This window comes from Tetrao urogallus (genome assembly GCF_951394365.1).
Source record: "Tetrao urogallus genome assembly, chromosome: 6".
In the NCBI taxonomy this organism is placed as follows: domain Eukaryota; kingdom Metazoa; phylum Chordata; class Aves; order Galliformes; family Phasianidae; genus Tetrao; species Tetrao urogallus.
Window position 1 is genome coordinate 619,397 of NC_136819.1, and position 23,633 is coordinate 643,029.

Genomic DNA, 23,633 nt, shown 5'->3' on the forward strand with positions numbered 1-23,633 from the left:
GGAGACAGCGCTCAGATGGGGCCTCACAAGGCAGAGCTGAGGGGACAATCCCCTCCACTCGAGCGGGCAGAAAAGCGCAAAAATAACCCCGGCAGACTGTGATCTAAGCAGCCCTGTAACACTGACTGCATCACGAAGCAGCAAATCCATATTCTTGGTGTTGAAGGAACTTTAAGCACTTATAAGTAGATCATAGAGCTGATCACCACCCAATAGGTTCAAGTCTCATTAGCTACAGTCTCTAATAGACAACTGATGACACCAGTCAGAGTAACAAAACGATTCAAGCACTGGAGACAAAAGTATCACTAGAAACCAAGCATCAGGCTGAGTAAAGTTACAAGCATTTTGTTGGCTTGCTTTTCAGATCATACAACACCAAGCACAGTATGCAACCTGTCAAGCCTTGCAACATACAAACGACCTGTATCTATATCCATACAGCACGTGTCCCTGTACATACTAAAGTTGTTTGATGCCCCGCTAAGCAAACAGCATGAGCAAAGCTTCACATTGTGACAGGCATGAAAACGTCAAGTATGTCAACAAGCTGCAGACCAAAATAATTTCAGTATATCTTACGAAAGCCAATTCATTTTCTGGGCAATTACAGTTACTGAAACAGCAGAAATTCAGCTTGGAGAAGGCTCCGGGGAGACCTCATTGTGGCCTTCCAGTACTTGAAGGGAGCATATAAACAGGAGGGGGAATGGCTGTTTACATGGGTTGGTAATGACAGGACAAGGGGGAATGGTTTTAAAGTGAGACAGGGGAGGTTTAGGTTGGATATTAGGAGGAAGTTTTTGACACAGAGGGCGGTGAGGCAGTGGAACAGGTTGCCCAAGGAGGCTGTGGATGCCCCATCCCTGCAGGCATTGAAGGCCAGGCTGGATGTGGCTCTGGGCAGCCCGGTCTGCTGGTTGGCGACCTGCACATAGCAGGGGGTTTGAAACTAGATAATCTCTGAGGTCCCTTTCAACCCAGGCCATTCTATGATTCTATGATAAAATCCATCTGCCGTGGCAATAATTAAATATGGTTATTACTAAAGCCTAAACCCAAGCTGACATGACGAAGAACAGAAGTTGCCACAAACGATGTAGAGAATGAATACATATGTAAGCATCCACATGTATACACACACGTGTGCACACACCCACATGCCCCTACAGCTGTTACTGTTGTGAAAAACCTGCCAAAAGTGCTCACCTCAGAAGTGACAAAAATCTAAGCTCAGTCTTTTAGAGCTAACCAAATTTACACCATCACAGACTGCGTGCTTTAAGCTATATAGAAAGAGGGAGTTAAATTCAGAGTAAACCCATACTCATGGACCTACAAGTTGGGTCTGTTCAGTGACACGCCTGAACTTCCAAATGATCCTAACAATGTGCTTATGTAATTCCTACCTGTCATCCACACTACTTGAAACACCATTTTCCATAGAAAACGGTGCAGAGAAACTAATTTTACAGGTGACGAAACACCTGTAAATTTCTGTAAACAGAAATGAAGTCAATTCTAGACCTAAATAAGCTACTATGAATTATTAGCTACCGCGATTTGACAACGCTATGAAATGTGAAATTTGCCAACAACTCCTCTGAAACATTTTTTGAAATTTAACTGTAATCTGATCAGCTCAGCCTCAGAGAACATAAGGAACCTCTCAGTTGAATTTAATTAACACTAATCAGATTTAACAAGAAGAATCAAATGAGATTGCTCTCAGAAGTCACGTCTAGTTCCACACGTGCATTCAGGAACATAGAAAGAAGATAAAACAATCCAGCTAAAAAAATAAGTGAACTAAATGAAGGCACAAACTAAGGCATAGGCTACGTACCTTTAGTTAGCTGACACCAACCAACCAGATGCCCACGAAGAATGTACGTCTACATTTTACTTGCCAACTGAAAAGACACAAAATAATCGGAATAAACGTAGTTCAGGTTAAGAAGTCTGAGCCTTTGCACTTTGTGACGTGGAGAAAAGTGGTGCCGCACAAAGCTACTTAGCTCCATACTCACAGTCAGAGCTGACCAAGCGCTCTCTGCCTGTGCACCAGTATTTTTATGCCTGTATCTGTAGTTCTGCTTAATTAAAGTGGTCTCGGATTGCTTCAGTTTTCCTTCATTTTCCAGCCCATTCTCACCCTTGCAGAATGCCATTCCCACTACTGGTCCCAGTTCAGGCTTTCTGTTCACTGCAAATACAGAGCCATCTCTTTTTCAAGGACCGCAGCCTTGAGAATGAGCTTCTCTCTTCAAGGGCATGTGCAAGAATCCTATGAAACAAATCTACAGTGAAAACCCAGCTTCACAATGCAATAGCATGATTCCTGCTCCACTCAGTTGGCTGGATTTCAGCTTCTACGTAATCAAAATGCATCTGTTTTTGTACTGGTTGGAGATCACAGCACTACTACTGTTGAACAGCCTTCATTTTTTGAGCTACTTATGCAAAATCTTTACCTCAGCCCTCATTTAAAACTTCAGTTTTTAGCAGATTTATTCGCTTACTCTGGGACTGACATTTGCAGAAGGCACTAGTGAGCTGTGCATCCTTTTGTTACCGGAAACCAATGGTAAAACTCCTAAGTTGTTACCCTCAAATCTGAACAATTTCCTCATAGTAAATACAGCCACATTCACCATTAACTAGTACTCTCAAATAAAACCTAAATAATGATTTTTTTTTCCTACTGCAGTGCCACTACTGCAACAATATGGAACGTGCCCGTTCATCCTCCCTGCACAACAAGCAGTAGATAAAACACAGTCATTTATCATGTATTATCCCATTACACCTTTCATTTGTTCCCTTACTTTCTGAATCATATTCAATTACTAGCTTGAGAGTAAATAGCTCAGATTCTACTGCAGAGTATATGAAAGGCAATATTAAAAACCTCCAGCTAAAAATAAACTTATTATACTAGCAATAAGAGATCAAAAGCATCTATGTAATTAGAAGTTATTAAATTGAGAGTACGTATGAAATAAACTGTACATTGTGCTTTTAATTAAAAACATTACCCTGTAAATTAAAACCAAAGGCTTAAAAATTACAATCAAAGTTTAAAGTATCCTGGTACAACTCTGAGATTTCTGAGTAAATTTGTGATTAAACTCAGGAATTTCTACCTTGATGGAAAAGGTCAGAAGGGAATTAAACCCAGGAGTTGTCAAGTGAATAAATTATTTACGTAATTTCAGATAAAGGGATCTCACCTGGATACTTTCTTAGAGCAAGTTGACAGCTGTCCATAAACTACTTAACAGGGAGAAGGCATGGAATATCTCAGCAACAACTTCTGGCATCTTTGGCTTTTCCCTCTGCACCACTGCAGAAAGCTTCTTGCTCAGGACATCAGGAAAAGGAAGAAAAAGCGAATCCTTTCTTTACTGAAAAGCTTTCATTTGTTTAAAGTCAACAGCAAATTCTTTTTGCCCTGCTACACCTGGTGCTGGAGTCCAGTACAACAGATGCTTGGGGTTTCTGTGGATTCCAACAAGGATGTGTGACAAAGGAGGGATTAAGTACCTGGTGGCTGGATTTCTCTGCATTCTCCCCAAGTGATTGTCCACAGGTGCTGGGCATTTGGTGACCGAGACAGGCAAGTTCTGCAGCGCTGCTTCTCAATGAATTAATTTGAGTAGCTACGGCCTGCATTCCTTCTCCTCTACCAGCTGTTAAAACCTGAGCATGTTGCAAGACACTGGACTGACTGCATTAAAAGATAACCGCCAGCACAACTCAACCAACATTAGTGCTGCATCATGAAATACCGCAACTCCAAATGAAGAACATTGGACCATTTCAAAAGCATCTCAGTGAAGGCTCATTTTGTAAAACAGAAGACAACATACATCCTTACTCAAGAGCACTGTGGAAAATTCAGCTGGCTTTTTGGAGCTCGATAGCTAGATTTCCTTCCTACTGCTATAAAATGGCATCTGAAATTTGTTTTCATTTTCCAAAATATTATTGTCACCTGTGAGTAGCCGACCAACGGAGGGACCATGTAATAAACCACCTCTTCCAAAATCATGGTTTCAAACAATGGAAATGCCACAAAAACAGTCAGCATCTGTACCATCTTCCAAGCCATATTAAAAGCTTGAGCGCGATACATAATGTCTATTATAAAGAGACTGCTTTGCAAAAATGTAAGGACTTCTCTCAAAGTTTTAACCTTCTGCAGACCAAGAGGCTGCATTAATCAGAAACGGTGAATCCACTGAATCCACAGTAAACTGGCAACTTTCTTATTTTGCTGCTTTTTCCTGCCCCAAACCCAAACCATGTTAGTTCTGCTGGTTGCTGTCTGCAGTTTTGTGCCTGTGCACCATTTTCAGCTTTGGAAAAACAGATAAATAACCATCAATGTTCATGTACCCTTTATTTGCTTTCAGTGTAACATTCCATGCTAATTGCAGATGTAATATTCATGAGTATAAATATAAGAACTAACAGTTCTGGATTGGTTTTCTCCTGTTTTTACACGTGAATATTTTGGCTTACAAAATTAACAGCATACAGTAAATAATCCTCCCATATTTTGTACAAACTACATGATTTTGATATACAAGGATTCTGTTTTTATTACAGTGACAATATACAACCATGTCTATTTACAATGCAAAAAGTATATAAACCACATTTTAAACATTCTGCTACTGGCAGCCACTATTGTTTAGGAGGTAGCTTTAATTAACAAAATGAAGTGAAGCCACATTTCCCATCATGTGTTCTATCAAATAATTTACAATACAAAGATAAAAATTCATTGTATGAACAGTATATACAGGTTAATTCTCAAAAACTGCAATCTAGCTTTAAATCGTAAGAAGACTGTTTCCAGAGTAACTGGGATGGCAGTAAATTCGCTCCTGATTTATTTGTTCAAACAACATAACTACTTAATTGTGCATCCATCATTTCATATCGATCAGATAGCAAGATTTCGAACTAAATGCAGATACATTGGGATCACTTAAATCATTTGGATCTCAGGACATAAATGGTTTAAAAATAACGCGCTGACCGACACTCACTGTTCTTCTATTGCGAAGAATATTGCTTTCTGCTTCCTCCCCACGTGCTAAAATCTACAACTGCTCACACTGACATCACTGGTAAGCACTAGCACTCAACAGGCTGCAGAACATTAGCCAGACTTGTTTTTTTAACCAACCCACAAGCTGCGTACGCTGGCAGCACTGCTAACACAGTGCCTGATGCATCCAAGCTCCTTCCAACAGCGTGACCCTACTGCGTAATACTGAAGAAGATGGCTGTGGTTCACCTGAAGTAATGCATCGTCACTGAAAAACATCTTCGGCCCTATTACTCCTGACAGCTGTCAATGTTCTTATTGCATTCTCTGCAGACATTGCGGATTACAAGTGTTTTTATTACAACAACCTTTTTGAAAAAGAAAAAGTCTGAACGTTGGCTTGAAATACAAAACAAAAATGGTATTCCCATATTGCCCTCACAGTTATGCATGGGAGAACTAATCCCTTTTTTGGCCCTGCAGTAAAATTCATCCTGAGATTCGATGCTGAATACAAAGCTAGCAAGAAAGTTGTCGCTTAATTATAGAAAAGTCACATTTAAAAATAATGTCTTTAATATTAACGGCTGTCCTTTATATTGTGCTTTGGCAGAAAGAAAAACAACACATCAGAACTTATTGACAGCAGAAGTAAAACACAACTGGAGTACAACGTGGAAACAGATCATCAGCATGTAAAACCAGTATAAAAGGAACCGCTATTGCTTGGACAGAGTAAAAACATCGGGTAACAAATTTGGTCGACCAATTATTTACGGTCAGGGCAATTTATTTATCCGTTTAATTCTTTTTAAACGTATGGCTCAAGAAATGACTGCCCACTTCCCTTCTTTTAGAAATGACACTAAAGAATGATTACAAAAGTGCTTCCTGCTCGCAAAGGCTGAAAGAGGCAACGGTCTGTGAAGCGTGGCAGCTCCTCGTCGGGGGAGCCGGCGGCCGAGCCTCTCAGTCTTTGATTCTCGGTATGTTGTAGGCGTAGCGAACCAGAGGGAAGCCTCGGCTTTGGTAGAAGCAGGCCCGGCCGCAGGCCTGCACTTGGTCTGAGCTGTCTGACACGAAGGAATCGTCTTCGTCGGCGTAGTCAGAGTGGGCCGACTGGGTGCCGCAGTCCGACCAGTAGCCATCCGGCCTTTGGCAAGACACCACCGCCAGCGTGGGGCAGCTGTGGGATTTGATCAAGTGTTTGCATGGCACGGGCTTGGACAGGAGGAGCGACTCGCAGCACTCGCACACGGCGATGCTGCCGCCCTGCAGGTGCGTGTACACGCCGCAGTCATAGTAAAAGTCCTGCGTGGCGCATCCTCCCTGAGCGCTGACAGCAATGGCTACCGCTCCGCTCTTCCTGCTCACCTGGCGCCTGAGCAGCTTCCAGTCCTCCTTGAACTTTGGGTTGAAGAAGACGTACAGGACCGGGTTCAGGCACGCGGGTAAGGGAAAAAATATCAAGGTAACAGACTTCATGATCTCAGGGCTGATAGAAATCGCAGTGATCAGCGGCGCAAAGGAGAAAAACGCGACGGGGCAGAAAAAGATGCAGTTTGTGAAGATGAGCCACGCCACGTGCTTAATCATGCTGGACTGCGAGTTTTCTGAGAGGTCCTCTTTTTCCAAGTTGCAGTACAGTTTAGTGTAGATAACAGCCATCAGCAAAAATGCCAACGAATTCAGAAGCACTAAAGTTACTGTGAAGCCCAGGGACGGCGTCTCTCCAGTGGGGAAGGGCAAGCAAAGGGGCGACGCCGAATACTTTGCTTTATGGAAAAGTGGTAAGCATCCTGCTACCACAGCACACAGGAAAGCAAGAACTGCTGCAATCTGAAACTGTTTTTGGTGATTGCTTTTCCCCTTTTTAATGATTTCCTTTGCAGAGAAGCTCCGTTCAACAGCCGCCAACATCAGGAAAAAAATGGCGCTTTCTGATGAAAATACCGCAAGGAAGCCAGTGACTCTGCAACCGCTGCCTGTCTCCCACCATATGCCAAATTCAGCAAATCTTCCCCAAGAGATAGCATCCAAGAAAGTTAAAATACCAGTATAGACTCCCATAAATAAGTTAGAGATGGAAATCAGACCTATGAACAGTTTGGAAGATGGCAATGGAGCACAAGATGCAAATACTGTTAACATGACAAGCAGGTTGAAGAACAAAGCAACCAAAAAAATAAACCAGACAGTAAGTCGAATCATCCAGCTTCCCAGTAAGTATTCACAAGGCTTAAAAGCACCTACAAAAAAAACAAACAAAAACAGAAGGACAACAAATTTAGGGGGGAAAAAACCCAAAAACTGTGCCGTAATAAGCAAGATCTTCAAATGTCTTCCAAGAGTGCTACTCGTTCATTAATTGATGAATAGAGTACCCAGCTGAACTGCCAAACACTCACTTGAAAGTAAGCTGTTCTGCTGAAGCTATTTACTAATTAATTATGCCTGAAATAGTAATTACTGCAATGAATGGTCACTTGGGAATACTTTAAATAAACAAACTTGGTAAACACACTTAACTACCTTTTAGCTCCTCAAAATAGCTTTTATTAGTGTCCCCTACATACTTCATTATTGTAGGGTTTTTTTTGTTTTTTTTTTTTTTTTTTTTTTTTTTTTGAGATTTCATACTTTATGAAAAAGCTGGCAACTATACAAAATCAAAAGTTCAAAACCATCTTATAAGGGGCAAGGATTTCTTTTTTTTTTTTTTTAAATGAACATGCTCTCTGAAAACACACTTTACAAACATGCCTTTTGGAGATGCTTCTGATCACAAGGAAATACGTGTAAAAGAGCCAACAAATTCAATTTATCAGCTTTAACAGGGACAGGAATTCACCATGAGTCCTCTCCCCAACTCTGTCTTTCAGGAGAGCTTTGTGAGCTTGGAAAGCCATATACGAAAAAAGAGATTTTCTTCTTCTTTTGCCACTGAGGTGAAGAGCTAAGTGGTAAAAGAAGAAAAGTTTAAATAACAATGTCTAACAAGTAAAATAATTCAAGGCAAGACCAGCAAAAAGGTCACTCTTTCTGCTTACCCTTCTAATCCTTCTAATTGCTATTTATTCCATAGGGAAATCCCACTGATTTTATGTAACAATTAGAAGAATTCAACATCTCCTTTATCCGCATTAGGCTCCGCTAATTGTCCTGAACACAATACCAAGGGATCACTCCATGCAGTCAGGCCCTCTGTGAGCTGAAGGCAAAGCAAAAAGCCACCAAACCCCACCGCCAAACCAGGCTGGCAGAGCAGCTCCTGAGCTGTGCATCCAGAGCCCTGGGTCCTGGCCCCACGCAGCTCCCACCCTCTTTTTAGGCAAGTGAAAGGTAAGCAAAACCCAATCCTAATGCTGGCTGCAAAGAAAGCTTCAACATCAGCATAAACATCTCCCAAAGCCTCAAGCAATTTGCAGAAATAACTGAGGTGACAAGACAGGAAAGAATCTTTTTTGCTCGTTTGAATGAGCAAGCTTAATTTCTGAGAAACAAAATAATGCTGCTAATTGGATTATCAGACCAGCAGAACAAGCAGTAAATCCCCCTCCCTCTTCTCCCTTTCTTTCTGCAGGTATTCCTGAGCAGGAGGTCCTCAAGGGATCTAAACTGAATATTCTTAAAAATAAAAACAACTTCCTATCTAAGAAATTTTAAAATGCGAGCTGTGCTTCCAAAATCAATTTGAAGTCTGTTCTCTAATTGCTGCATCACGGTGCATCTTTAGACAAAGAACAAGAACATTCCAAACCCAATGGGAAAATTCGTGCCAGGGAGAGTGAATTTTGCTGCTCGAGTTCAAAAATCCATTCCTGCCATTAAGCAAAGTGGAAAGTGGATCTACGGGCTGAGCAATGATTCAGAATTTAGGTGGTGGGTGGAGTGTCCTACTTATGACCAGACAACAGCACAGCAGGGAAAATAAGTTGTTAGCATGGGAGGGACTGGTGAAAAACAAGGCAAATTGTGAACTCGTAAAACAAGCTTTTAGTTCCTTGTAGAGCTACAGCATCTCTGGTATGGGCAAAAAGGCTTTAAAGATTAAACCTGTGTAACACATCATCTGAACTCTCATTCTGCAAACAGGAGCTCAAAGCACATAAGCAGCAAATAAGTTCTCAGATAGCACACAGTTACATTAGTAGTGTATTTCACTTTCGGACCACTTTTTTTTTTTTTTAACTGTAATCTGGAAATCTTTGCAATATTCTGTACACTAAAGCTAGAACTATCTCAAAAGATGAAGGGCTAACAGGTAAGTTTTCACAGCAGATGTTAAAATACCAGTCTAGGAAAAAAAGAATAAAACTTGGAAAACTTCTGTTGAATCAGCTTCACTGGAAGCATACTTCTCCCCTGATCTATGTTCTCCTATCCATGCAAACAGGAGGATACAAGATGTGTGAAAGTTTCTCTCAACAGCTCATGGCAAGGGTGAGGAAGTAGGAGGCACCACAGCCAGCAATTTAGGAGCTGAGCGGAGCCGTGTGTGGAAACGCATAGTGGAAGGAAGATAAGCAGAAGGGCAGCAATGAAACTGCCCAGAAATATTTGTCTACAAGATCAAAGACTTTCAACACTCGTGAGCCATTCAAGCCCAAACTGGAGCTCTGGTACGCCCAATAAGGGTACTTACTGTACCAATATCCACAGCAGTTTAAGATGTTACTCCAGCTATTTGCAACAACCCTCTTGCTGTCGGTGCTGCCATGGAGGGGCTAAGAGAACATCGTCAGGCTTAGTTTAAACCCCAATGACAACAGTTTAAGCTTTTAAAAGCACAGGCTGACTTCTTGCTGAAACATGAGCATTCATAGCATCTGCTCCGCAGATACTTCATTGACAAGAGATACAGAATGAGGGGGCACTGCATTAAACACAGCATGCTCCAAATGTAAGTATCACAGTCTGGTATGTTCTGCTTATGGAAACTAACTTCAGTTTTTTGGTAACGTAGTTCTCCCATACGGTGCCGTGTCTAAAGCTGAGCCAGATCTTTGTGACTGCACATCTAAAATAACATTAGCATCAAATGAAGTTTCCCAAGTGCTACAGAATATAACCTTCTCTATATGGAGTGAATGAGGAAAGAAGCGTACTTCTGCAGACAGCTGTCTGCATAACACCGTGCATGAAGTTCAATATGTGGCTAAAGCACTTTATTAGATTTACCTGTTGCTGGTGTACAGTGAATAATAGCCTGACCCAGCTCCGCATTTTCCTCGTTTCTTAGACCATCTGCATCAGCTATATCCAAGCAAAATGAAAAACAGGTTAGTTGTAGAAAGAAAAAAAAATAAAATGTAATGAAGCTGCCTAGGACAGAAACACAGCTTTGAAAGATCAAAGACCAAACACTTTGCCAGCTTTCAAGCCTGTAACAAGTGGAGCACTTCTGGTTTGCCCCATAAGGACGAACACACAGTGCAGAAACTGCTGCAGCAGTTTAAGTTACTACTGCCTGTTGTAGCTGCTCACAGTGCTTTGTAACAAAGAAACATCTTTCATCACCAGGGAAAAGATCTACTGGCCTTGAACTAGACAGTGCAAGGACAAGCTTTCTGAACGTGAGGGCTGAAATACTGAAATCATGAGAACATTTCTGCTCTGGCACAAAATGACAGAAACAATCTTGGCAGTTTAATACAGTTTTAACCAGAAGAAAACAAACAAACGGGCACATCTCACGCTATCAGATAAATCCACCTCACAGTTCTAGAAAGAACATGGCACCCGTCTATCTGCAAGCAGTTGCTCAGTGCTTTCAGAGCCAGTTTTCCATGTTTGCTTACTCAAAGACAACATGCACTGTTACTTGGTCCTGCATGTTCCTGATCAGGAGAAGTGCACTTACCCTTTTCACGATCCCCCGTGGCATCTTGATCTTGTTGACCAGAATCTTCAGCATTTGAGTTCAAGTAAGAATCACAGCCCCAAAACGCACAGCACTGGTAAGCATACGGTACAGATAGAGACCTGAAATACAGGCAAAACAATGAAGACTGTAAGCTGATGCCACTTTGAGGTTTATCACTATTATAAGTATTAAGGGCACGCTTACTGTTACAACTAAGATTTTTGTCGTGGTCATTAAGAAAAAAAAAATTCAAATTGGATCAGCTGTAAGCACTTTTGATGAATTTTTTTCACAAGATAAAGGACTGGTGATGCATCCAAGCCTTGCCTGCAACAAGAACTAAGACAATTCTATGATGTTTTGCTCCCTTCAATCGCCTTTTTCCTACTTTCTGGTCAATGCTTGTGGTGTTACTGTACAAATTAAAACTGCAAATTAATCAAGTTAATTTACACAGAACTGTTTCGTAAGAAAGTTAATTCCTAAACGATCAAGATGTTATAAATGCATTTTTTTCTTTAAAAAGAAAACATAAAATTGTTTTTGCTATTGTCTTTCTGCATGCCTGCCAGAAATGGTACAGGCTATTAATCCCGGTAGAAATGTGGTACACCTGCATTCAGAGATTTTAAAAGTCCGTGTAAACAACTAGATAATAGCACACCAAAAGCAACAAGTTTTGTGACTCAGGGCTACAGTATCAACTATCTGCACCATTGTTCAGCAACTATGTTCTTGTAAATACTTAGGAGGAAAAACAGTCTGAAGGCTCCCACAGTGAATTAGTTCTCAAACACAGAGCACAAGCGAAAAGCTGATCTGTTGTTTCCATGGCACTGCTGAGGCCTAATTCTAAGAGTGACACTGAATCCTCTGCTCCTCTTATGCAAATCAACATATCTTCATCTCCTTCTTTTTTTTCCGCCAGGCAGTATAGGAAACAATTTTTAACTGCTTCATGAAGACTGAAATACCAATGTACAAAGATCTTTCAGAAAGGAAATCAGTTCACCACCTCCTGATCCACCACCTATTGAAATCAGTAACAGGTTTCCCTTTGAACGATTACTCTCATCATTCACCTCCAATAATAAACAGCACATGCTGCAGATACGTGTGGTGATTATGGAATCAGGCACCTGCAAGCCCGTTCCCATTTTCCACACGCTGAAAGACAGATGTGCTCAGCTCAGTAACAAATGGAATCTATCCAAAACACCGCTATAAAGTCAGATGATTGTATCTGCCTGAAAAGTGGCGGAGGAAAAATACAACAGGTTCCAGGAAAATAGCCTGCAAGTGGCATTTCTATCAGAACAGTCGGGATGCCAACACTGAGGCACTACAGGACTTGCTGAAGGGCCTGATCATTTGTCATATTATCTAAGTTGGCTTCATTTATTGTCAAATTGCTTGCTACTAAGTAAGTGAGGAAGTAAGTGAGGTACTGCAGCGCTATTAACCAACGTACCGAAGCTTTGCAAAGTTCTTCGCCGCCAAAGCTTCTTTCAGTTCAGGATTTCCTGCAAGTTTAAGTTGGTTCAATCCACTCAATCCTTCTGTTGGAACTGAGGTGAGTTCATTGAAACTTAGGTCTCTGAAATGTGAATATTAAGACAGCGTTACAACGATGTAAGTTTGAAGCCTCTAAGGTCTCACAGCAAAGCTGTGGTCTGGAAAACGACTCTCAGTGCTGCAGGCACTTTAGAGTATGCCTCGTTCTGTACGAGTACACCCTGCATACATTCAGCTAGCAAGAGCCTTCATGATCCAGGAGATGAAATGTATGATGGACACGTGCCAGTTTTAAGCTAAAAGCATTTACTATCTCTGCAATTTAACGACAGAGAGAGGAAGTTACTGTACAGAATTGCCTACTTACAGATTAACAATAGCTCCAATGGTGGTGAAAGCTTCCTTGTGGATCTTACGAATTCGATTTCTACTGAGGTCGCTGCAATGAAAGCCAACTATGATTATTTTAGCAGTTTCATCTAGCCTTTGCAACAACCACTGTTCAGAGGAAAAGTACATCCGTTATACATAATGACACATCCATTATACCTCTGATAGAAAGGCCAAACAGCCCTCCCACTTCCCTCCTCCCCCCTGGTCAGACAGGTGCAGTAGGGAAACTCTAGGACAGGCAGCCGTAACCAGCTTCACCCCATTCCCAAGGCAGCAACTGTATCCCACTAGAACTCCCTTTTCCCCTTTCTTCCTTGGCCTCGGCAGCTCAGCCGGCACCACCACAGCAGAGGCAGGCTTTGGCATCACCTATTCCCAGGCTGAAGGTGCCAGGAAGATCACTTTGGTGACAGCCACACCTGCAGCAGGGCAGGAGGGAAGGGGTAGGGGGAACAGAATAAAGACAAGGGCATCTCCTTTCTTGGATTTCAAAATCCAGATGCAGCTCCTGCTGGATTGCTATGATTTATATTAAGATATTCCTTTCAAAACCCCTGTCAACTTCTGCAATTTCTTTCCCTGCTAACTTCACTGTTTCTATGTAATCTTCATACAGCTAGACACGTGAAGGCAGGGGATAATTTTGACTACTGGTCTGCTCCTCCCAAGGAAAACAGATAGATGCTTCAATAAACAGCATATAATGCAAAACAGCAGACGACCAGAAAACTTCTCTTTAGATACACATACATGTGAATGTCTACAAAAGCAAAATAGAGTGTAAAATCGGCAGCTGCTAACATAGAATCTCTTGCATATTGTTTGCTTCACCTTAGGATGCAGCATAGTTGGCCTTCTGACATAAGATTCACAACACCAAACCCAATGTCAGTTCACACCGGAGTCAAGATTATTTTGTTTCATTCAGTATGTGTCTATGTACACTTACAGCACACGAAGGGAGGACAGTCCTTGAAAGGTATCATCTGTGACTTCATGGATCTGATTATGCTGTAAGGAACTGTGAAGAAACAAAACTTTATTGGCAAACAGCCTAACTTCAAACCAAGGGATAGCTTGATGGCTGCTAATAAAAGGTAGCCTTCCCAGGGGCAAAGTGTGTTCTAGTTTCCCCTTACACAAACTACATTTCACATTAGCTACAATAGCATAAATATGATGCTCCCTTGTGGCACCGTTACTCAATCTCAATTCACAGATCTTATAATTTAAAGGAGATTGCTGAGTGTGAACAGAATTATTTCCAAGCAAAATTTCCGTAGCACTCGACAAACTATCAAGAGTCACTGAGATTTAACACAAATCTACTTAACCCTTCAAGGAATCTTTAGGACACTTTAATCCTGGGTGCACTTTCAATTCTCAATACAGAGATTTATGAAAGGAAAATGCTGAGAAGTGCTTCAAGACCTAACGGGCAAATTACATTTCCAGCACATTTGCCCTCGATGTCGCTTTCCGACAAACTCCATTGGTCTCCCTTGTGTATACAGCAACATGTTCTAACAAGGATTACATCAACGGTGCCTTTGTTGGAGAGTAACAGGCTTCCCTCACACACCATGAGCTCTGAAGATGCTTTGCCAGATGTTTTACAGCAAAAAACAGGTACAGTGAGCCCAAAGTTGTCGGAGTAGAGTAGCAAAGACCTGTGAAAAGCCTATTATCCCCAATCTCATTAAGTGTTAAGAAAGTAGAGAGCAAGGGAGGTTTAAGGAGAAGCAACAACACTGGTAGCTGAAAAAAATGCATAGGGTCTTGAAATCAAACTTCAGAAGCTTTATACCAGTGAAATAAGGAAGAACAAACACAGGTTTTGAGACGGAGAACGCACCTCACAGGAACTACAGGAAAACATATTTTACCTGAGCACAGGCTGTTGGCTGAAGGTAACTGAAGTACGGAAGAAATACAAGGCAGGAAGGAAAACACCTCAGTGCTCATTACATTTGTGCATACAGCAATACTTCTACAAAATTCAAGATTCATGCGTCCTTCACTCTTTTTTGTGCTATAGGAACAATAAAACCTGAGCTGCTGGAATTTTCTGCCCAGCAGCCTTCAAATGACTCAGCCACATGGCCTTAAACTTAGGAGTGTACTTATGATCAAAAGCGAAGCGAAAACATTTCTGGAGATCGGGACTCAGGGTACTAAAGAGGTAATAAAGATAACCACTGTGTACTTCTACTCACATTTCTTCCAAGGAGTGGCAGCCCGTAAAACTTGGGAGGTCCTTTATATTGTTATAAGACAAGTCCCTTCAAAACAGGAAATGGAAAGAGGATGCTTAGTTTAACTCTGCTCTACCTCAAACATCTCACCACTGCATGTATGCGTAGCAAAAAACCATACTGTGCAAGCTCCCTGAATTCTGAGAGCTGTAATATAAGATCACTTTTAGATTTAAGTGGCCAGAGAGTATGCAGTGAGAAATCTAGTGCAAATTTGGATTTAGGGTGCTGCTACCTCCCAGAATTGTCCACGAAACTCAGCAGTAAAAAAAAGACGAGAAACTTGCAAACAACATTTAAATACCTTGCGAAAGGTAAGTCCCACATCATCACCCTCTAACTCAACTCATCTTCTATAAAACAAACGACACTCTTCTTCTCTCTTTTTCAGGAATGGGTTTTATTCTAAATTTTTTTGGGTATCCTTTGTAAACATGGCTTCGCCTACTCCCAAATGGTTTCGTTTTCTAGTTTGTTCTTTCGCACTCATTCTAAACATATCCTTACTAATTTTTTAGTCTTGCCTTTATAATAATACCTGAACAATACTTTAAATTAGCTCTACGTTCTCTACATCAAAAATTTTCATGCAAATGAAAACAGGAGCAAAATGAGTACACTTACAAAGTTCGCAGCATCTTTTGCTCTTGGCATAAATTAACAGGAATACTGTTTATCTTGGTCCCTGTTAGAGTTCTATTAAAAAAAAAATAAACATCACCATATATAAATATCTGTATCGATTGATAACATAAGAAGCCTAGCCAGGAGCAGAGCTGGGATGTGTTTGTAGCTGTCAGGTGCTGGATTAAGGCATTTATTGACAAGTAGAGAACATATACCCAAGTTGCTCTCTAGATCCCCTAAATCACATTTCAATCATTTCAAATCAGGCAAAACCAAAACTAATTTAAAAGAAGGAAATTGCTTCCGCAGAAGATACTTACAAACTCTCCAGATTAACGGTTCCTGTCAGATTAGGAAACCACTGCACCATGCTGGCACCCCGAATGACCCTAAAAAAGTTCCCACAAAAATTAGCTGTCGGCTATCACGCAAATGAATCACGACACGCAGTCCTGCTATCGGGTAGATATTTTCACTAACATCCCTATCGCTGTTTGAATTTTATACATTGAGCTACTCTTCTAAGTGCTTCTTTTACTAATGATCTACTTAGAAAAAACTGGAACTCATCAGATTAGGAAGCAAATAACACCTACAAAAAGTGCGTAAACTCTCAGGTAGTTTGCAGTTTCAAAGACTGACATCGCACTCCATTTTGTTGCTTGTCACCCCCATACCTGACATCATTTGAGAGCATGCATGCACTGACCTGCAAAACATCCTCACAATGTACACCTCTGTTCAAAACCATATTGGAGTTTATTTAAGTAAGAACCTGAGCATTTGGCCTGAGGTTACGTCTTACGCAAGGTAACGAAGATGAAAAAAAAAGGAGTTGTAAAACATATTTACCAGAGCTTCTGCACGTTCCTAACAACAGCAACAACAACAACAACGTTTGTTACAGCTAACTGCTAAAAAAGTTGTACAGAAGGAGCTAGAGGCAGCCAGGAAATTCTGCTAATCTGTTTTTCTCGCTGTAGCATTTTATATTCACGTATTGGACTATTCAGTTGAGATGATACTTACAGGGAATGCAGATCTGACAGATTCTGAAACGCTGAGTTCCCCACAAAAGACAAAGGATTATCATACAAATGTCTGGGAAATGAAAAGCATGTTTCAATCACTGCTCTTACAGTTGTTGTCTGCTACAGACTACAAATAGATGCATGAAAATTACTTACATCGTTCTTAGAAGGGGGTTTCCTGCAAATGCACCATCAGGAATTATGGAAATATAGTTACTGTGAAATGCCCTAAAGATAATAGGAAAGAAAACCTACATTTAGAAAGATATTGCCAGTAGATTCAACCAACAGTCATCTTCTCTGTAGACACACTACACCTATGCAATTCCCAGCCCTGCCAAAGTTAGGATAGTAGTTAAATACGACTACGTAAAACCGTAGCAGCAAGTCTGAAGGCATGATTTTTGTCTATGGCACATCTGCTGAACTGAAAGAGATTCACTAGGAAGAAATTATTCTGTCCAAAACATGATCTTTTGCTTTCTCTCGTTTGCTTCTCTGTTAGAGGAGGGGACAAGGAAGATATGCACAATCAGTGCATACATAATTCTGCTACTGGAGGCCAAAACCAGCTCCAGATTAAGATCTATGCTAATGGTACTCCTGAATAAATTCCTTGGTTATATAACTCCAAAATCATTTTCAGCAGGCTCCCTCTGTAGTTGCAGATTACATTTTCCTTTAATTACAGCATCACTTAGCATAACTCGATCTGATTGAGGCTGCTGCATAATCAGATGAGTATTCTTAAACCTGGAAACTTCTTTTTTTTATTTATGAAAAGGAGAGAGAAAAACAGGTAAAAAGGAGTAACGGGCAATACTCACAACTCTTTTAGATTTGGGAGTGCTTTTATGGCTTCGGGGAATTCCACCATGTTATTATAATTTAAGTCCCTAGAGGAAACAAAGCAGGAAAGTTTAAAAAAAAAAAAAAAAAAAAAAAAAAAAAAAGATATTTAATCATGGTTATGAACTGTTAAAATCATTTTTATTTAAGACAACTCAATGAAAGTGAAAAGTTTTCAAAACATCTCCAACTACACTGCAGAATAACTTGATTTTTAACTTAGTTTCGGTCTTCTCATCTATTACACGCCTTAGAATCAGCTAATTAACTTCATAAGTTACTTAAGATTGTCCAGGATTATTCATGCTAAGTCAAATGACATTTGTTCACAGCAAAGCTCAGTATTTTCCACAGATTTTCCTTCAGATTAACGTGCCGAACAATGAACTAAGATTTCAAAATAACAACAACGGAACGTTGACACACGCGATTGCTCTTTAAACATTTACTCCAAAATCTTTGATTCCAGGTTTCCTAAAAGAAACAGTAAGTAAGCCAGTATGCAACAGCAGATCTCCTGCAACAAAATCAATTCTCAGTATTGAAGAGAAGCACAGGTAAATGCCATCACACTGGAACGGTGCGTATCAGTCACTCGTTTAGGAGCCGCCAGGACATTTGCAAGACAGCTTCCAGCAGTGCCCACATAGCAGTAAGAAAGGAGCAGCAGAAAAAACAGCCCAGTGAGGAACTTCCTGCTGTCACACAATGGATTTGACAGCCTATTTTAAATAAGTTTAATCCCACAGCAAATCTGAGAAACAAATATTTGTCCCTTATCACATACAGGGCCACTCAAACACTTCTGATACATACGCCTGAGTCCGTGGAGTGCTGTGCAAAGACACACCAGCTGGATCAGTGCTAGGAACATTAAGAGCCACGCCATCCAGCGTGACATTTCACCCAGGCTAATATTTACCTGCTTCTCAACAAAGCTAATTACTTTTGGTGGAGCACTGCACTGATATTAGCCTTCACTTCCGAAACCTGAGATGAACACAAGTGTGGGAGTTGTGTGTTGTGCTGCACACATGCCTTATTTGCAAAATCTTCACTGCAACAGTGAAGTACCCTTGAGTAGGCTGCAACGAGATAAATCACACTGAATCACCAAAGAATTGCTTTAAGAAGCATACTTACAAGGTTTCAAGGTTGTCCAAACCATCAAAACAGTGTTTTCCTATTGTTTTTATTTTATTGTTATGAAGATGTCTAACAAAGAACAAAGCAAAAAATGAAAACAAGTGAATGACTTCATATGAACTCATAAATAGCAGACAATTCTGTGAAATCGAAATAGTTCAATGGCTTAGAAAAAACATTACATGGGATGGATTATGCAGAAGAATGTCTTTCACTTCAAGAAATAAGTCACTCTTGTATGGGAACAGAATGGACTGCCTGCAGTCAAGACAACCTCTTTAGACCTTTATTCGCTATCCAGAAGCATGATAAATATGATATAAATGTATAGATAAAAAGAATTTTAATATTTATCTCTGGAAATATTTAAGACTAGATGGAAACAGGATCTGTGGCAGGTAGTATTTTCTTTGTATTTTATATTCCTTTGTATTTGGAACCATTTTCTGACAGCCACATGTTTGAAACATCCATTACTAAAATGAGATGAAAGCATACAGCAATCTCACTACACGTTTGTTGCACTTTGGAGTTTCTGTTTAGGAGAAAATCTTGAGCAGACTGACTAGTATATTTGGGAACAGCAACGTCCTGCATTGGTAGCAGAGGCTGTTACCAGGTCACTGAGCTAAAACAAACCAAACACCATCTTTGGGGCCATCTAACTGGGGGAAATCTAAGCGAGCCATCCAGCACAGCTACAAATACTCACAGAACAACAAGACTTGAGAGGTTTGTGAACGCGTAGTCAGGAATGTGCGTTATTTTGTTGAGGGCCAGTGTCAACGCCTGCAGGGAGGGGAGGTTGCTCAGCGGACGGATGGGAACTTCTGTCAAACTGTTGTCATCCAACCAAAGGTGACGCAACTGCACCAGCCCCTCAAAGCTGTCTTTGGGAACAGCTGTGATGTGGTTAGCATCCAAACGCCTAGATGAAAACGGAGACAATTGGCACAGCAAAGTGCCAGAAGGACAAGTAAGTTAAAAAGTATTTTAAAGTCTTATTACTTGCAAACGTTTCTGTTACCTTGAACACATTAGAGTGAAATTATTTAATGCCAAGAAGTTGGAGTGTTTACTGAAGTGACACGTGAATACTCTTTCATAACACAAAGCTTCATAACAACTTCTTCTCCAACGCTTCTATTAAAGCATTTTAACCAATTTTTATGCTCACAGTTGGCTTGACCAAGTGAACTGGAAACTGGAGAAACCTCCTCCCCACCAACCCTCCTGCTCCCCTAAGTACCTCACTAGAACAAGCCTTTAAAATGGCAACTCGACATTGTATCCGAAACTAGAGAGGCAGTTACTGCTTTGAACTGATTACCCCTGGAGCTATGCTGTCAATAGCATCGCACGCTGCTACGTATCCCTCTGGGTACTTCTGTACACCTCAAGCAACTACCTTAGAAAACAGGATTATTAAAAGCAGTGTTTAAACAAAGCCACAGTTAGAAACGGCGTTTCCACATAAAACACTGTGTACTGTCAGCTAAAACTGAGACATTTCTTCCACTCTGGCAGCTGATCTCCCCTATCATGCTGCGCAAGAAATGGAAAACGGAACTCCAGCACTGTACGGTGTTGCGTATTATTGGATTTGCCATTGCATTTTTCCCTAAATTCACTCTGATCTCAACTATTAGCAGTAGCAATGACCGTGCAGCCTTTCTAAAAGAACAGCAAACCACACAAAACAATTGCAGTACAAAACCAGCTCACCTACGCCATTGGATTTCACAGCTTCTTCCCAATTCAAAGCATCCAAAAAAAGTAACTCCACACCTGGAAACCGAGGTGGTGAAATGCATGTCCTCAGCTAAGGCCAGCTGTGAAGCCCCAGGGATAGGACGTTTTACTTGTGGTATCCTGCTGAGAGCCCCCATCCAAGGGAACGGATAGATGCAATACTGCCCAATGCCTGGCTTTGGTAGTGAACACTGAAAATCCTACGCAGAATCACATGTGCTTGTCCTCATGTGATGCACTCTGAAGGACAAGAGGTAATGGCTCAACTTGAGCCAAGGAAGGTTCAGACTGGATTAAGGAAAAATGTCTTCTCTTACAGGGTTAGTGAGGCACTGGCTGCCCAGGGTAGAGTCACCGTCCCTAAAGGCATCCAAGAAATGTGGAGATGTGGGAAACGGTCAGTAGGCATGGTGAGGATGGGTTCAAGGCTGGACATGATGGTCTTAAGAGGTCTCATCCAATCTTTTGATTCTATGAATCTGGTCTTAAGAGGTCTCATCCAACCTTTTGATTCTATGAATCTATTTGTTTTTTCATCTTTCTACAGCAGCAGCACCAGGACTCGGATAGAACCACTGGAAATCACAGCTATCAGGAGGTTCAGGTTTGCCAACACTGTGCTGTGTAGTCAGATGTGCCAGGAATGAAAACAGAAAAACAATCACAGTGAAGGCTTCAGGATATATGCAGACAAATGGGTAGCTGTGAGGGATAGCAAAAAAATACAAAAAAAACCCCAGCATTACCAAAGAGCTGTTCTTCATCAAGGGAAGGCATGAAAGGTGAGGGGCAGCCCACAAGGTGACAAGAAAGAAAAAGTAGTAACAGATCGGAGTCTGTAGGGCTGACAGCAACACACTACATTTGCCTGTCCTCTGCCCTAGATGCTGCATCCTCTGGGTCAGCACCACACTGAAAGATGGAGGCTTCACAGCCAGCACGGAAGAAAACAACTTGCATAACTGGTTTGAAGTGACTGTGTACAACTGCTGTCTGGGGAGACAGACTCACATCCACTCCATTAGCATCGATGCTCACTGTGATACAGATCAGCACAGCACAGGTTGAGTTATATTAAGCGCTCAGCGAACTCCTCAAGCCATGATCAGACATGCTCTTGAAAATCTAGCTGGATCAGTTTAAGCAGCTTCTGCCTGCAGCCATCTGCCAGGGCTCGCAGCACAGAGCAGGTGACTGCTCCATGTTTGTCCCCATGTCAGCAAGCAGGCCTCTGGGCTCCACCTCCTGCATCACACCCAGGAGCAGAGGATGGGAGCCAGTCTGTCCCAGTGGGCTGTACTGGGAGCTGGGGGGGTCAGCAGAAGGGAGGCACCGCTTTACACTGCTCCACCTGCAGCCCGCTGAGACATCTCATTTCAGCCCTGCACATACCTGCAAGGAAACATCTGACTGCACTGAAATCAACCTTGAACAATTACAGTGCTAAAATGCTGGGTTTACCACAGTGGTCAGCATTAGTTTAATTATTCTCCCCCCTGTTAAATTTAACATATATGGCGAACTCAGAGGAATAAGAAAAGCACAATCACAGGGTCTCAAGAAATCTAGCATCCCCAAGGCTGTGAAAGAGGTTCTTGCTTTGCAGTGTGTATGGCTTGAATATTTCCAACAATTAGGGAAAACATGTCAACACCAGAATTTCCATAAAATAAAAAGTCAAGAAATGCATGAAATCAAGCAGCAAATATGCCAATATAAACAGGAATTTACAAAATTGCAGACAAAAGGCTGTTTCCTAAGATGAGTGAGGTGCCATCAACTCTCAAGCTACACTTCGAAGAGCTAATTCCTATGGCTCATACACTGGCATCCCTTTATCAGTTGCCCCATGGTCCGATAGGTGTGTACACTACTGTGCTTGAATGCTTCAAGCCTGCATCAAGGCTGCAATATTTCAGAGAAATTTAATGTCTGGTGATAATAATAAAAAAAAAAAAGGAGGAGGAAAGGGGTAGAGGAGAAAAGGCTCGGGGCTCTGCTTCAGTAAAAAACAACAACAACAACTAGAAATTACCTGTCTTTCTTCTCCCTCCTGAATTCACACACCTCCATGAAGATCAAAAGAATGATCTTCCAGTGGAATAAACATATCTGAGTCTTCCCTTCAACTCTTTTTCATTCCAAGAGAAGCAACGTACCTTGAGAGGCAGGCAACGTTCTCAGTCCTTGTGACTACTTGCCTATGCCTATGGTTGCACTTTCGTTGTGCTCTTTCCTAAATTCCACTTATTCATGCAGATTTTAGGGGAGAAAAAAGAAGAGCAGACAGAAATAAACCAACATACAGAAAAAGAAACCTGAAAAGGGCACTCTTCTTGCTCTCCATGACTTCTTGGCAGCTAAACAAGCACAATGTCTGAACAGAGGTGAAAGCAATTAGGAATGCCAAATCCTAAAGCCAAAGTTAAGCACGCTGCAATCGCTTGCATCGCTGAGTCCTCATTGAGCCTGAGATCTGGCTCTGTATATGGCTGTGCTGGCCCCCACCTTGCCAAGGCCAGCAGACATCACAACAGAGGTTTGCAGAATGCTAGAGTACAGATTTGAAGTGAAACCCTGTGATTTATAGACACAGTAACATCAGAAGAACCATGCTGGGTACTACCAGGATTATACACAACAATAATTTATTGCTGCTTGATACCAGTTACCAGTTATCAGACCTCAAGACTTATCTTTAACTTATTCAGCCATTTTTGTCTCATTCATTTTCTTTTCTGCATTCCTCCACACCTTTCAGTGCAAACAGGACACGCCATAATTATTATTGATTCTTTCTTCCAGGTAAAGCTTTATCTACATTGCGTTCACTGTGCAAATCACAGCAGCAGTGCTTCCATTTAACGTGAAAGGTGCAGAACGGTGCACTTCAGGGAACAAGGGAAAAGTACAACTGGAACATTAGGCAACTCCTGCAGAACAGCACCACTCAGCTAAGCACCGCCACATTTCTCTCCGGCGGCACAAGGAAGGCTTCACTAGCACTAATAGTTTAAGTATAATAAATATTTTTTGCTGTTTGGACTGAACTTTAGCAAAGTCTGTCCTCTTCCATTAAAGTGTTAAAGATAAGACCACGTTCTTTAAATTAGAGCTTGCAGCATATACTCGAATTC

General features: G+C 41.3%; 1 protein-coding gene across 1 annotated transcript in view; it reads right to left on the bottom strand.

Moving 5' to 3' along the window:
* Positions 1–6,031: 6,031 nt before the first annotated feature.
* Positions 6,032–23,633, bottom strand: part of LGR4 (leucine rich repeat containing G protein-coupled receptor 4) — a gene marked incomplete at both ends in the record, with an annotated part of 56,529 nt that continues 38,927 nt past the window's right edge. Inside the window, 14 exons of the mRNA XM_079537677.1 lie at positions 6,032–7,311; positions 10,244–10,318; positions 10,926–11,047; positions 12,400–12,525; positions 12,811–12,882; positions 13,786–13,857; positions 15,053–15,118; positions 15,716–15,787; positions 16,039–16,107; positions 16,748–16,819; positions 16,906–16,977; positions 17,577–17,645; positions 18,742–18,813; positions 19,457–19,672. Coding sequence (XP_079393803.1) covers positions 6,032–7,311; positions 10,244–10,318; positions 10,926–11,047; positions 12,400–12,525; positions 12,811–12,882; positions 13,786–13,857; positions 15,053–15,118; positions 15,716–15,787; positions 16,039–16,107; positions 16,748–16,819; positions 16,906–16,977; positions 17,577–17,645; positions 18,742–18,813; positions 19,457–19,672 — 2,455 coding nt within the window. The remainder of the gene's footprint in view (positions 7,312–10,243; positions 10,319–10,925; positions 11,048–12,399; positions 12,526–12,810; positions 12,883–13,785; positions 13,858–15,052; positions 15,119–15,715; positions 15,788–16,038; positions 16,108–16,747; positions 16,820–16,905; positions 16,978–17,576; positions 17,646–18,741; positions 18,814–19,456; positions 19,673–23,633) is intronic.